General features: G+C 49.6%; 6 protein-coding genes across 6 annotated transcripts; 4 read left to right on the top strand and 2 right to left on the bottom strand.

Moving 5' to 3' along the window:
- Window positions 1-8: 8 nt before the first annotated feature.
- On the top strand, window positions 9-697 carry Pdw03_0173 (IgE binding protein, putative; the record flags this gene model as incomplete). The annotated part of the gene is made up of 2 exons (XM_014681890.1): window positions 9-251; window positions 311-697. 2 exons carry the CDS (start codon window positions 9-11, stop codon window positions 695-697), a joined length of 630 nt encoding a protein of 209 aa, XP_014537376.1.
- Window positions 698-1,493: 796 nt separating this feature from the next.
- Pdw03_0172 (Malate synthase) lies at window positions 1,494-3,113 on the bottom strand (the record flags this gene model as incomplete). Its single annotated transcript, XM_014681889.1, has 1 exon — window positions 1,494-3,113. The coding sequence occupies one exon, from the start codon at window positions 3,111-3,113 to the stop codon at window positions 1,494-1,496; it is 1,620 nt and encodes a 539-aa protein (XP_014537375.1).
- A 980-nt stretch (window positions 3,114-4,093) lies between these two features.
- Pdw03_0171 (Glutamine synthetase, putative) lies at window positions 4,094-5,811 on the bottom strand (the record flags this gene model as incomplete). The annotated part of the gene is made up of 5 exons (XM_014681888.1): window positions 4,094-4,124; window positions 4,182-4,871; window positions 4,947-4,999; window positions 5,058-5,314; window positions 5,379-5,811. 5 exons carry the CDS (start codon window positions 5,809-5,811, stop codon window positions 4,094-4,096), a joined length of 1,464 nt encoding a protein of 487 aa, XP_014537374.1.
- A 60-nt stretch (window positions 5,812-5,871) lies between these two features.
- Window positions 5,872-7,315, top strand: Pdw03_0170 (Short-chain dehydrogenase/reductase family protein, putative; the record flags this gene model as incomplete). Its single annotated transcript, XM_014681887.2, has 6 exons — window positions 5,872-5,877; window positions 6,093-6,171; window positions 6,272-6,356; window positions 6,430-6,969; window positions 7,020-7,203; window positions 7,259-7,315. 6 exons carry the CDS (start codon window positions 5,872-5,874, stop codon window positions 7,313-7,315), a joined length of 951 nt encoding a protein of 316 aa, XP_014537373.2.
- Window positions 7,316-7,762: 447 nt separating this feature from the next.
- On the top strand, window positions 7,763-8,496 carry Pdw03_0169 (Glucose/ribitol dehydrogenase; the record flags this gene model as incomplete). The annotated part of the gene is made up of 5 exons (XM_014681886.2): window positions 7,763-7,845; window positions 7,901-7,932; window positions 8,003-8,160; window positions 8,410-8,417; window positions 8,472-8,496. The coding sequence occupies 5 exons, from the start codon at window positions 7,763-7,765 to the stop codon at window positions 8,494-8,496; spliced, it is 306 nt and encodes a 101-aa protein (XP_014537372.2).
- Window positions 8,497-11,753: 3,257 nt separating this feature from the next.
- Window positions 11,754-13,685, top strand: Pdw03_0168 (Flavin-containing monooxygenase-like; the record flags this gene model as incomplete). The annotated part of the gene is made up of 1 exon (XM_014681885.1): window positions 11,754-13,685. The coding sequence occupies one exon, from the start codon at window positions 11,754-11,756 to the stop codon at window positions 13,683-13,685; it is 1,932 nt and encodes a 643-aa protein (XP_014537371.1).
- Window positions 13,686-14,456: the final 771 nt, after the last annotated feature.

Here is a 14,456-nt window from a genome sequence, read left to right as displayed (position 1 = left end):
CCCTCATCATGAAGTTCTCTGCCCTTCTCGCTCTCGCCCCTCTGGTGGCTGCCGTTTCCGGCTCCAAGCAGTCCAACAGCTCTGACGCTGCCTTCGGCGTTCTCTCTGCTCGTTCGGCTTCTCCCATCCACCTGCTGCCTCTCAATGCCGGTGGTACCTACTTCTGGCTCGGTGGGAACGCCCATACCTACTCTCCTATCCCCGGAATTCCCGATACCAACCAGACCATCATTACCGATGGTCACTTCTTGGTTAGTAATACTGGTCCTTGTATCGTGCCACTATTCACATTTTCTAACGTGACATCCAGAACGTCGAGGTCCCCGGTGGCCAAGCCATCTACGTCGATAACAAGGGTGCTCTGCGCTTCACCTCTCCCCACTCCGCCTACGAGCCGGCCGGTTCCTCCAATGGTCCCTTCGAGTACACTCCTGGCACCTCTTTCGGCCACTGGAACTTCAAGGGCCGGGGTGCACATGGCTTCATGGCTTGCCCGACGACCAATAGTACCACCAGTGCCAACAGTACCACGAGCTACCGCCGTTCCCGTCGGGGCGCTGCTACCCCCCGGTGGCAGGTCTTCGCTGCTCTGAAGAATGCTACTGTTCCCTCTGGTAAGGTCCAGGACTGCCTTGGCTTCGATGCTCTGGCTGTTCCTGTCGACACTACCACCGCTGTTGCTTGGGAATACATCTAAAGTGCTTGAGCCTGGAGCTTCGCATTTGCATTGTACAGTTTAATTTTTGGGTGTCAGCCCCTGAGAAAGACGGGGGGATAAAGTTTAATGCTTCTAATGCTGGTTGTGTATTCGTTTGGCGATTTCGCCTATATCACTCCTTAATGAACACATTCTATGACCATTCAGCGATTTATAGACAGAGAAGATATGTAGACAGTTAAGTACTTTATTGGCCGGCACGCTGGCCTTTGAGATGGTTGGGATGTTTAAATACTCAACGTTAAATTCAATAGAGAAATGAAGGTGAATTTTCAGAGGGAGTATATAGAATAGATGATCTGTGGTATTGGCTTGTTGGAAGCAAAGCCCAGGTAGATTTTAGGTGATCAATAAATGCCCGATTGAGCATCTTAAGAGACCCAAAGGTATTTTACATCGTCGCGAAATTGCGAATCGAGTTCCAAAAACTTCTCTTCTGGCAAGTCATAGGATATCCTATCCGCGATTTTCAAAAATCCAGAGGGGTTTCACTTATAGCTGCATCAGATGCCGACAGAGAGGCTGAAGATTCGAGGGACGGTGATTGATACCCAAGACCGAAGAAATTCACACCTCTCATTGACGCTATTTCCACTCACAGGGTGCATATTAAACCACAGATTATCCAGCCCTACACCGATAAGAAGATTATCGAACGATTAAAAGTTTTAAATACAACGATGCTAACTGCAGATGGTAGTTCAGGTCATATTCAAGTCAAGGCCAGGCAAAAGAATCAAAGGGTATTCATCATCATAAAAAATCACTGCCACGCTCAAAGTTTAGCAGCACTACCAGCAGAGGAGATCTCATTGTACAGCAAGCTGGTCAAGAAATCTGCGTAATCCTCACCAGTAACCTGGCCAGCAAAGTACTGAGCAGCAAGCTGGTATTTATTTCCCGAGCCAGCCTTAGCCGCCAAACCATCAGCCTGCTCCTGCAGCAGACGTAGCGCAAACTCCTTATCCACGCGCTTGCCCTCGGCGGTGGTGACGTTATGTCGGGTCCACTGCCAAAGCTGGCTGCGGGAAACCTCGGCTGTAGCGGCGTCCTCCATGAGGAAGTTGATGGGCACACAGCCGACGCCGCGGAGCCAGCCTTCCATATAGCTGAGACCGATGTTCAGGTTCTTGCGGATGCCTTCCTCGGTGATCTTGCCGGGGACGTGGGTGTTGAGGAGGTCGGTAGCGGTAATGTTCACTTCCTCGCGGCGGACGAACAGCTGGTTGGGAGTAGGCATGTACTTGTTGAAGATGTCAGAGGCGATCGAGGCCAGTGCAGGGTGGGCAACCCAGGTGCCATCGTGGCCGGCGCGCACCTCGCGCAGCTTGTCGGCACGAACACTCTCCATGGCCTTGTCGTTGGCGGCGGGGTCGTTCTTGATGGGGATCTGTGCGGCCATACCACCCATGGCGTGAACGCCACGCCGGTGGCAGGTCTTGATGAGGAGCTTCACGTAGGAATCCATGAAAGGCACGGTCATGGTTACATCGGAACGATCGGGGAGGACGAAGGTGGGGTGGTTGCGGAACTTCTTGATGAAGGAGAAGATGTAATCCCAGCGGCCGCAGTTGAGACCGGAGCTGTGATCGCGGAGCTCGTAGATAATCTCGTCCATCTCAAATGCGGCGGTGATGGTCTCAATCAGAACGGTTCCACGGATGGTTCCACGAGGCAGACCAATGTAATCCTGGGACAGGTTGAAGACGTCGTTCCAGAGACGAGCCTCCAAGTGTGACTCCATCTTGGGGAGGTAGAAGTAAGGACCGGCACCGCGGGCGACCAGCTCCTTGGCGTTGTGGAAGAAGTACAGACCGAAATCAAACAGACCGCCGGAGATGGCTTCGCCGTTCACGGTGAAGTGTTTCTCCTCCAAGTGCCAGCCCCGAGCACGAGCAATCAGAGTGGGCAAGGTGCGGTCAGTTCGCAACTTGTACTCCTTATCACCCTGCTTGAAATCGATCTGCCGGCGAATAGCATCGTACAGGTTAACCTGGCCGTTCACCATGTTGTCCCAAGTCGGGGCGCTCGAATCCTCGAAATCAGCCATATAAGTCCAGACATCAGAGTTCAGCGCGTTCACCACCATCTTCCGGTCGGTTGGACCAGTGATCTCGACACGACGGTCTACGAGACCTGGAGCAGGAGGAGCACCCTTCCAAGCATCATTCTCACGGATGTGCTTAGTCTGGGGGAGGAAGTCGAGAAGGTGGCCCTTATCGATCTCGGCCTGGCGATCGATACGGCGCTGGAGAAGAGCTTTGCGGGTGGGGTTAAAGGTGCGGTGCAACAGAGCCAAAAAGGCACACGCCTCTTTGGTTAGAATCTTGCGAGCATCATTGTTAATGGTGCCCAGGATAGCGACATCCTTGAGCTGTGTGTCGATAAGAGACATGATATCTGTGAGGGTATAGAAGATGTAGAGGTATGGAATAGAATAGAAAACTATGGGTATTCCATGTACAGAAGCAGTATCAAATATAATTTGTAGAAATTAGAGAACAGAGGAAAGCGAATCCTAATATTGTTTCTATAGCCCATCTGCCCGAGGATATCAAATACGTCAGAGTCACAGAAGTTACCGCGGTTGTTCTGGACCCGCAGCGATAAGCCGAACCCCCATTTGACCGTGTCTCTTTAACGTTGCCCTTGTTGCCCTTGATTCACATTTTTTCCCATGTTGAACCTGTTGACTTCAGGAGTTTCCCACGGGAAACTCTTCCTCTCGGCCGACATTCCCCGCTCCCCGTCCTTTTAAGCTTATCTTGGTTGATGTTCGGCACCCTCAATCTCACTTGCAACGGCATATGCCGCACACCGAGTCTTTATCAGGCTCTTAATTTCAGTCTTGGGGGAGGGAATCTGACAGTTATATGGCTCCTTGTTTAAGAACGATAATGACCAATTCCTGAATCTAATGTCCCAAACCATGAGCATCTTTCATCCCATCTTTCACCTCCCCTGCTTCACCCGAAGGTGGCCGTAAAAATACTCTCCGTATGCACCGGAAACTCCAATCAGCCGCGGCTGACTCTGATCATCCATATCTCGTAGGGTTCTCAAGAGTCATATCCGGACCGAGTTGTCCCGGAGGTTTTCTGCGTCACATGGTGTTCATCGGCATGTGATCGCAGATGTTGCTCGGGAGCGAAATCGTGTACATTCATCCGAACGCGAGTATTTCGATGACGTCGTATTTAAGAGCGAACGTTATTTGGTATATATACAGGGTAGTATCCCTGCTACTGTTGTGCCCTCGCACGCCCTTACAATCCCATCTCTAGGCCAGTGCAACTATGTACAATTCTTCACCCAATGCCTTCCGGATCCTGCGCCTCTCTGTAAATCGGAACCTCAAGCTGAACAAGAAAGAATTTACACGGTCTCGATGTACCGCCTCATCTCCCTGTGAACAGGTCAAGTCAGCATCCAAAAGAATATCGCAGTTGATAATACAACATACCAATCAGTGACGGCCTCTTCCCACAAGCGCACCTCGTGTTCCCGAGTTCCGGCAAAGTGGTCGACGAATGAGTCGCCAAAGACTTCCCGTGCGACACTCTCCGGCCGTGTAAATGTAACAATAGCCTCCTTCAAGGATTTGGCCAGACGCACACCCTTATCACTAGCACCGCCCATGTCCTCGCCACGGGCAAGAGGCGGCAACGGGATCTCGAGCTTCTTCTCGACTCCGCGCCATCCCAATGCCAGTATCGCCGCTAAGACAAGATGCGCATTGGTATCTGCACCTGGCACGCGCACCTCGAAACGAGTCGCTTTCGGACTAGCTGTCGGTGGGGTGATCAGACGGATTGACGCGGCCCGGTGTTCTAGTCCCCAAGAAACAGTGACCGGTGCCCAAAAGTTCTCCACCAGGCGTTTGTAGGAGTTGATCGTCGGTGCCAAAATTGGCATGATATCGGGCAGGCCGACGAGAAGGCCAGCGAGAAAATGTCGACCCAAGTCGGACAGATGAGTGATATCAGGGTAGAGGGGGGATGGATCCGGAGCATCGCGAATGAAGGCATTCTTTCCGTCGGCTGTGACGAGCGAGATGTGCATGTGCCCGCTGTTTCCTGGTAGGCCTTGTCGGGGTTTCGCCATGAAGCATGGGGTGATGCCATGCTTAATTCCGAATGCTTTTACGACGTATCTATGCGAGCGTCCTGGTTAGCGATGACCCATCATGAAAGAACAACCCGAACCACTGGCAAAAGAACGCTCTCACTTGAATAACCCGGCCTTGTCAGCCATGTCTTTCGCTTCGCCAAATTGCAATGCCTATCACGATGTTCAGCCCCAATTCTCAATGTGATCCATTCACTCGTATGCCACTGACAGCTTCATAGACTCCTGGTCCACTTTCAGTATGCCACCCTTCAATATCGCATCGGAACTGCTCGCAGGCGTCGAAGATGCCATAGTAGTAATCTTGGTTATGGAGAGGCCGAGTGATTGAATAACCAAACATGCCGTCTGTGACAGATGGCAACGATTCGACTGGATTCGACTGGAGAAAGGCCGCCGTTGCAGATGCGCCTTGCTCGGGGGTGGAGTGATTGCCTGGCGTGCGAAATTGGTAGAATTCGTATTCGGCTGAAGAGAAATCAGCCTGATCAGTCATTAAATCCCACATGCCCTGGTCTTCGATCGGACATACCTCCTGCCATCGCCCGATACCCTGCCGCCTCGACTTTAGCGGCCGCAGTCTTTATCAATCCTCGCGGGCAGGCGCACACCGGCTTCCTGGTTTCTGGATCCAAGAAGCTGATGAGGAAAAAGGGCACATTGTTTTCCCATGGAATGCGACGGAAACTGCGTAAATCTGGGACTGCGACAAGATCGCGATATCCATTCTCCTTGTTGCTGATGGCCAGCTCCTTATAGTACGTCGCATCGTGTTGATCCCAGCCGAAGATGACAGAGCAGAAGCCGAAACCCTCGGTGATGATAGATAAGAACTTGTCTTTCTTCATGAGTTTGCCACGCAGAATGCCATCCACATCCACTCCTGCCACCTTGACTTTTGTGTCATTCTGGAGGATCTCAGCAACATTCTCGGCTGTGACCTCGAGGTCCGCGGGGCTCGACATGATGGATCGGGGCCAAAGAGTGAGATTAGGAGTTTGGGAATCCAAACTCTTGTAGCGAGAATGGGGGTGAGGGGAAGATAAAGAGGGAATAGAACGATAAGAGTCACGTTTCGGGCCAGGCAAATCAGGCAAATCAACTAAATCAACTAAATCAAGTCCAGGGATTCCGGGCAAGTGGCCAACGCACCTGGACATCTTGGAAGCTTATCAGCGAGATATCGGCGACGCTTTACCGCTTCTGGCCCACGTCACCGCTTATTTAATGGGATCCACGCCCCAAGACTGCCCCGCGTAATACCTTCGGTGCAACACACTTGGACATTAGCAACCCTTTTGTTGACTCGATTTTTCTCGGTTTAGGTGAGTCTCCTCTTCTCTACCGTTTTCTCATGAATGTATCATGGTATTGTGATTGTTGCGGTTGAGTCATTGCTAACCTAGATTCCATTTGTACAAACAGAGCTTCAAGATAAGGTCATAATGGCTGCCACTACTCCCCAAGGACGTCTCCAAGGCAAGAATGCCATCATCACAGGTGCAGGCGGGTATGTCTATTGATTTATTCCCAAAAAGTACAGCACCGTCGCAAAAGTTCTAACCGATCTCGGAATTGGCTAGTGGCATCGGTCTCGAAACCAGTATTCTCTTCGCCCGCGAGGGTGCCAATGTCCTGATGGCCGACGTCTCTGAGCCCGCCCTTGAAAAGGCATTGGCTAAAGTGAAGGAAGTAGTTCCCTCCGCTCCTCGAGTCGAGTCTATCCGATGTGACGTGTCCAAAGAGTCGGATGTCCAGGCAATGGTTGAGTACCAGGACAGCTGGGGAGGCACTGACGTGATCTTCAACAATGCCGGAATCATGCACGCCAACGATGCAGATGCCATCGATACCCCCGAGAAGATCTGGGACCTCACACACAATATCAATGTCAAGGGTGTCTGGTTCGGCAGCAAGCACGCCGTCCTCAGTCTTCGTCGTCACAAGAAGTCCCGGGGCAGTATTATCAACACAGCTAGTGTGGTCGCCTTGGTCGGCGCTGCTACTCCTCAGCTCGCGTATACGGCGAGCAAGGGTGCGGTCTTGGCGATGACTCGGGAATTGGCCATCGTTCACGCCCGTGAGGGATTCCGTTTCAACGCTCTGTGCCCCGCACCCCTGAAGTAAGTTTTTCCAATTTTATTTGCCTGGACACTAGCTCATGCCGGTGTAGCACTCCTCTTTTACAAGACTGGCTGGGTGATGACAAGGCCAAGCGGCTCCGTCGGGAGGTGCACTTCCCCACTGGCCGGTTTGGTGAACCCATCGAGCAGGCTCACGCAGTGGTTTTCCTGGCCAGCGATGAGAGCAGCTTCGTGAATGGAACGGACTTTGTGGTCGATGGTGGAATGACTAAAGTAGGTGTGACGTGTGGGCTAATTTTTTAAAGACTGCGCTGACCAATTATGCCAGGCTTATGTGACCCCGGAGGGTCCAGCAACCCCTGCGCCGCAGAACAACGGCAATTAAGGCGCTTGCATGGTCAAATTTCAGGTCTCAAATCTCAGGTCTCATATTAATTATGCCTCTGGGAAATCAATGCATTTTTTGGAAGTTAACCGTTGAAAATTAATTAGAGATTATGACGACGAGGTTTTGATCTTTTCCTAATGTGGATCAAGCGCGACACGGTGATTCAATTATGATCTCAATGTAACACGCTAAAAAATTGGACAACACCACGCAATTGTATGATGCCGGATGAATGTGGCCTGATCACTGCCTCAGATATAAGACCTCGGGAGCGATCCTCGGAAGCGATCCTCGGACCTTTCACGTCACGATTCCCCGCATTTCGCTTTTTCTAGTTACTACTTCTTAACTTCTTCACTATTTTTTTTACTTTTCCATTCCAAACCTCCGATTTACTCAAACTACACTCTCCACGGTCACTAGCCAACACACATGCACAGCGTGATGTCTCAATTTACTCTCCCAGATGCCAAAAAACCATACAGAAACCCCCCAACCCCTAGCGCCAAGCCCCGGAATGTGCGGCTGTAAGTTGTGCCGCCCCTACTTTTTTGGTTGATAAACTAACTCTGTTTGCATTAGACTGCTTCCTCTAGTAGCTACAATTGGTCTCGGTATGTTTAATCTCCGCGTAGTCTTCCCACAACAATGTGGTAAGGATTGTACTGATTCTGTCACGTGCAGGGTTTGGCATCTATAACTACTATGTCGCAGTCAAGTCACGTCGGGAACTATCTATGCTGGAAGAACAGGAACGCCTGGTGCGAAATCAACAGCTGATGGACGCATACGGTGACAAGAACAGTCTGCGTGATGTCCAGCAAGCACTTGACACCTACAATGTTCATTGAACATCGGATCCGGGCCTTAAGATGCTGGTAGTCTTGAGGCAAAGGATGGATTTTTCTGTTCGATTTGCGATTTGCGGTTAGAAGGAGTTCAAAGGAGTTGGGATTTGGTGGATCCCAAGGCATCATATAGCATGCCCTGGGAATGTGCATTTCATGGGGAGTTAATGCTGTATGTACTAGCTGGATCAAGTACATTTATTGGTTTCAATCTGAAGCAAATTTGCCATCACCAAATATCAGTCCGATATGTAAGTTGCGTATTACATCTTTCCAAGCGAAACTGATCCCTAGAATCCATGTAGGGCTTTAACTCGCGTATTTCATTAACGAGTGATCCACCAAATTTCGTGCACTACATTCAAATTCATCTTATCACCACCATAACTCCATTAAATTAATTCTCGTAGAGTGTCACCCTCTCTCTGGGCCTTTAGCAATTCTATGTCCTGAATTCTTACACCCACAAAATAATTGGGGGGCCCGTACAACTGGGTGCAAAGCTAACGAAGGGCTGCTTCGCCCGAGGGAGGCGCTCTCTAACTGCTCCCACCGGCTCAATACTTAATCGAGAAGCTTCTTATACACTAAGGCCTACTTCGGCTAGTATCTGCTTTCGGGATCTAGTACGCTTTTGCTTCTGCTTCTTATTTACAGCGCTGAAATCATCAACTTCTCTCTTAAGAAGAGCGGTGGTTTTATTTAATGATCGAGCATAGCTTTGAAACCTAGTCAATAGCGGTATTTAGCGAGCTTAGTGGGCTTCTTAGTCTTAAACGAAGCTGTTCTTTAATAGAGAAAGCTTACCTAGAATAGGCATAGTTTTGTAACGGATATTGTCACGGTGCGAACCGTGATGCTTAGTTAGAGGAAGATCACGGCACGTGATCTCTGACCTGTTTATCTGAACTTCAGTTCTAGATCCTGTTGTAGCTCTTCGAGCTACGTCTTGTATATTAGCCTGCCCCTGCCCGTGCCTGTCAATGGGAATCTGATCTGTTACGACCTGTTCCTACCAGTCCTCTCCTATCATACCGTCCTGCCAGCCCGCACCCTGACAGATATGGTATGTACAGGGATCAACTGATCAATGTCGTATCAGACTAACTATAGGATCGAACCGAGTGGGGTTCGTTTTATAATCGATTACCGAGCGTATTGATAATTTTCCTTATAGTCTAGGAACCCCCAGGTCCTTCTTAATTCTGGCAAGAATTAGTCTTGGCTTCTCCTCTCTCAACGTTGTATCTTTACCGGTTAATAGGCCTTACACTTAAATACTGTATACTCTTACAGGGTCCTAGGTTTTCAAGAACTAGGCCAAGTGGTTTGCCGCTTTTGCTACGTGGATCACAGATAAACTACGTGCGCTACTGTATATGTTGGTCCTGGGCATGTCAGAGCAAGAGCTCTGATATGATGGTCTTTTGGCCGAGCGGAAGGGAGTGCGCCCAGGCATAACCTTTTACAACGTGAGGGTGAGAAATTATAGTTAGGTAGAGAATAGAGCTAAACTTTTTCTAGTTCTTAAAGATCTACTCGGTACTTATATTTCTAATAAATTTCGTTATACAGTTTATAGGGAGTAGGGGTTTAGACTTACACCTCTATATATAAGTTAGTCTATTCTATAGAAGCCATGGACGAATTTTCGTAAAGCTAGAGCCTGCACTTCTAGGTATCTCGGAGAATTCAGATTCCTAGAAACCAAGCTACTTCTCCTATCTTACGAAGCCCCTAATACTACTCCAGTTCTTATCGTAACTAGAGAGTGCGGATTTGAGCCGCTAGGACTTCCCGACATTGCTGCCTGGACCGAGCACGTTTATCGATGCTTGTGAGTGTCATTCAAGTTCCCTCCTGACAGATGATCATTGTTTATAAGAAAGCCTGGACTGCCTGCATATCTATTTCTACATTTGAATAATGTTGCTTATTGTCAAGACCCCTGTACTGGAAGTTTCTTTCAATCATCTAGCACGAAACTCATAACCATCTCTGTTTAAATTCCAGAATAATCACATTGGTCGTCGCCACAGCCCAACGCTAGGCGAGTTGAGATTTGAACTCTCCCGCATTTCTGTTATATAGCCCCATGGACATTCATGGATCGTTGTTGGATCGTCCTCGTGGTTGTAGGGGTGATTCTCCCCGTAGCCAGATTTGACTGTTTTGGTACACAATTAAAAAATTCCATTAGGGAAAATGTACTATGTTACTATGTTGCAGAGCCCAGAAAAGTTTGACCCTCTTTCCGTCACTCATTCAAATCGAATGGCAAGGAGATGCAGATTCAGGCTTTCTAGTGTTCCAACTACACACATAATTTATCAACGCCCGGGGGCTAAGCCCAAAGGGCAACTGTCCAATAAACGTCTTGTTATATATGTGCCGTGTCTCTTTGGAGCCTATATATTGTTACTTTCAGTCTATGTCATCTCAGCTGTCAAATCATAGCGGGTCCTCGTGAGGTCAGTAATTTTGTTAGTAGACTGACTTGAAGGCGCTTCTTCGAGTATTCAACATCCTATCCTCGGCAGTTGAAGCCCGTCTACTGTCTCTGGCACAAGGTGTTTGGTGTAGGTTAGCTTGGGGGAAGGGTGTCATTGTGTTGGTTGACCTGGTTAAGCGGCGTCGAGTCGGCCCGTGGCGATTGCGAATCGTATTGAGGCCCGGGATATTTCTGGCCCATGCAGGATATGCTTCCACCGCATGATTTGTAGTAGGCCTTACCTCCCCTTGCGCAATGGTTGTTCACGCAGGTTGAGGAGTTCATATCTACATACACATCGCAGGTCACGAGGCCTTTCGGACTGGCGCGAAAGATAACTCGAAATACCCGGTTTCTATAGCGAGCGATACAGAAGAAAAGGCTACTAAAGATGACAGCGCACGGGATGAGACGCGCATGCTAATTGGTTCCTTTTTTTTGGCGTGATCTACAATTTTTGTTGTCTCCTCAACATCGTGTGCCTGGAAAAAGCACTGACTATTTTTAAGCTACGCCAGGGCGCTATGGGGCTTGAGCCACAGGGTTCACGTGGAATATTAGTGCTGCCATGTGGCTTAAACAGGTCCAATTAGATCTAAAGAGATAATTTGCACTTAACAATCTATCCTCTTTACCTGTTTTGGGGTCAGATCTGTTTCTTTGTCTAAGATTCTTCCATGTAAACGAAGTGGGAAATGCCAGATTGGAGGGCTGCCAAACCCAAACGGATCTTGTCAGTGCTCACTCTGTTCCTGTAGCTTATTGCGGTAATTCCGAAGCCAATAGATAGCTTGTTTGGTCCGATTCTAATATACACGAGGGTCTACGAAGGCTTCTTAGGAGTGGATCTGGGTCCCTTGCTTTCGGAATTTCTAGCTCACATATACTTCATGGATAGGACCATTTCATTTTTGCTGTTTGCTCGGCTTGGCTGTTTGTTCTCAGTTTGTGCTAAATTGCTGGAATTCCCCTATGAAACACAAACGATTTGCTAAACATGCATCTCATTGAACAGCCGATACGCAACTCACGATGGCATTTATAACCCCCTGTTCGACTTGCTCATTTGGACGCAGAGATTCATTCTCACTCCAAAATGCGAGGGAAATCTATTTCTGGCCCAGAGGCTCCTGCTCTTGGCCCACCTACCACCAAGATAGTCAAGATGAGTGAGTACGATTTGCAGAAGACACTAGCTCGATATGATGTGGAGCGCAAGAAACGCCTGCGCCCTGATGGACAAACTCAATATGTGGGCTTGACTGATGAATCCACGGACAATCTCCATTCGAACGGAAATGTTGCGATCGACAACAACCTGCTCGAGCAGAAGAAGACCCGAGTGCTCATTGTGGGCGCTGGATTTGGAGGACTGCTGTTCGCAGTGCGATTGCTCCAGTCGGGGTTTCTTCGTGCAACCGAGATCCTCTTCGTGGATACCGCAGGTGGGTTTGGAGGAACGTGGTGGTGGAACAGGTATCCCGGCTTGGCCTGTGATGTCGAAAGTTACACGTATATGCCCTTGCTAGAGGAAACAAAGTACATGCCGTCGCAGAAATATGTCACCGGGCCTGAGTTGAGAGAACACGCCAATCGCATTGCTGGTCAATGGAGACTCCGTGATCAGGCTTTGTTCCAGACCACCGTCAACAACTTAGCTTGGAATGACCGGAATTGTCAATGGACAGTCCACGTCACCCCACATGGCCAGTCACCCTCTGCCATACATTCCGATTTCGTGATCCTGGCGACCGGGTTGCTGAATTCCCCGAAGATCCCAAAGTTGAACGGACTTGAGACCTACAAGGGGAAGGTTTTCCACACCTCACGCTGGGACTATGAGTATACTGGAGGAAGCCCAAGCTGCCCAATCCTGCATGGACTACAAGACAAGACCATTGGATTTGTCGGAACGGGTGCATCTGCCATCCAAGCGATCCCACACCTTGCGCAGTGGGCAAAGAAAGTGATTGTCTTTCAGCGCACACCGTCTGCCGTTGATTGGCGTCACAATCACTTCACCGACCGCACCTGGTGGGCGAAAATGGTTCAAGAAGGCGGCTCCGGGTGGCAACGAGAGCGCATGGAGAATTTCAACGCCTTTCTCTCGAGTGAGGACCCCCTCCCAGAAATAGATCTTGTCGATGATGGTTGGACCAAGATGCAATCTTTCAGTGTCCTCATCGGGAGTCCCTCTGGTCTTGACCCGAACCATCTGACGCGGATGCATCCATTGGACTTGCACCGCCAAGAAGCGATCCGCCGTCGCGTGGAAGCCACAGTGACCGATCAAGCAACGGCCCGGGGGTTGAAACCCTGGTATCCCGGGTGGTGCAAACGACCATGCTTTAGTGACAATTTTCTCCCAGCATTCAACCGGCCCAATGTTTCCCTAGTGGACACTCATGGAAAAGGGGTCCGGACTGTGACCGATCGAGGGATCTTGACAGATGGCCAAGAATATGGTCTGGATGCCATCATTTTTGGGACTGGCTACAATCTTGGAGGTAGTGCCGATCGTGGGGATCTGACTGTCACCGGACGTGACAACCAGGTCCTCCAGGAAAAATGGCACAAAGGGCCGAATTCACTCCATGGAGTAATGACCAACGGATTTCCTAACCTCTTCTTTCCGGGTCCGTATCAAACGGGAGCGTCAGCCAACCAAGTCTATGTTCTCGATCAACTTGCCGTTCATGTTGCCCACATCATTTCGGAAGCCGGCCAGTTAACCTCGGAGCGAAACCCAAATGTCACCGTTACTCGGTTTACTGTCGAGCCAAGCTCTGGCTCCGAAAGAGAATGGACTTCCAAGGTTTTGATGAGAGCGCGAGCCCTCGGGGGTATGATGAATTGCACTCCGGGGTACTTGAATCGGGAGGGGCTACAATTTGACGAAGGTGAAGCCTTACTAGCCGCACACTTCAGTATCTGGGGAGAGGGGATTAGGAGTTATGTGAAAGAGATTGAGGATTGGCGACAGACAGGCGGGCTGGTCGGACTTGATCTTCATCGACAAGACGTGTAGTTTCTGAGTCACCTGTCTCTACACACACACCAATTTTATGACTTTGGGTTATCATGTTGATTTTGGAAAATAGAAAAACACAACATAGCGGTGTAGCAAGGAGCCATGGAGGGGAATCTTGAGGTGCAACCGAACACTCAGGTCCCTGACTCGAGACCCCCTGCCCGGAGTACAACGTAGGACGGTCAAGATCCAATCCACTCTCCTCAAACGATGTGTCAGAGTATGTTGTGAGAGTGAACCAAAAGGAACGCCACGAATCACACTCGAGTCCAGTTAAAATCCAGAGGAACTTGATTAAGACAATAATCCAAATCTGTCCCGCTGAAAGTTCCGGGGTAGTTTTTATCCCCCCAAAGGCTCTAATTTACGGCCGAGAAATCCGGCGACTTCTCCATGTTTTCAAGGCCTTGTGAGCATGGAGTAGCATGCAAGTATATCTTAGGAACTACCGAGTCAGATCTCAGATCCTGTACATCGATCAACATTGTCCCCCTCACAAAGGAACAAAAACCTCTTCTTCTAACGGAAAGTGTTCACCGGCATCGGAAATGCTTCCCTCGGCTCACTCCATTCTCTTCGTTTTTTTTTTTTTTCGGTCGGGGAAATCTCAGTTCCTCAGTTCCCCAGTTTCCCAATTTCGGTCCCCATACGGTCTATGTGGGGTCACTCTGGGTCACTCTGGATCACTCATGCCACCATTTCAGCCTTTCAGCCGAAAAGACATGGCACCTTTCCCATGGATCCCTTTGTGCTTCGTCAGCCGAGCGT

This window comes from Penicillium digitatum, chromosome 4 (genome assembly GCF_016767815.1).
Source record: "Penicillium digitatum chromosome 4, complete sequence".
Classification (NCBI taxonomy): Eukaryota; Fungi; Ascomycota; class Eurotiomycetes; order Eurotiales; family Aspergillaceae; genus Penicillium; species Penicillium digitatum.
The sequence above is the reverse complement of the archived record's forward strand: the minus strand, read 5'-3'. Positions and strand labels throughout refer to the sequence as shown.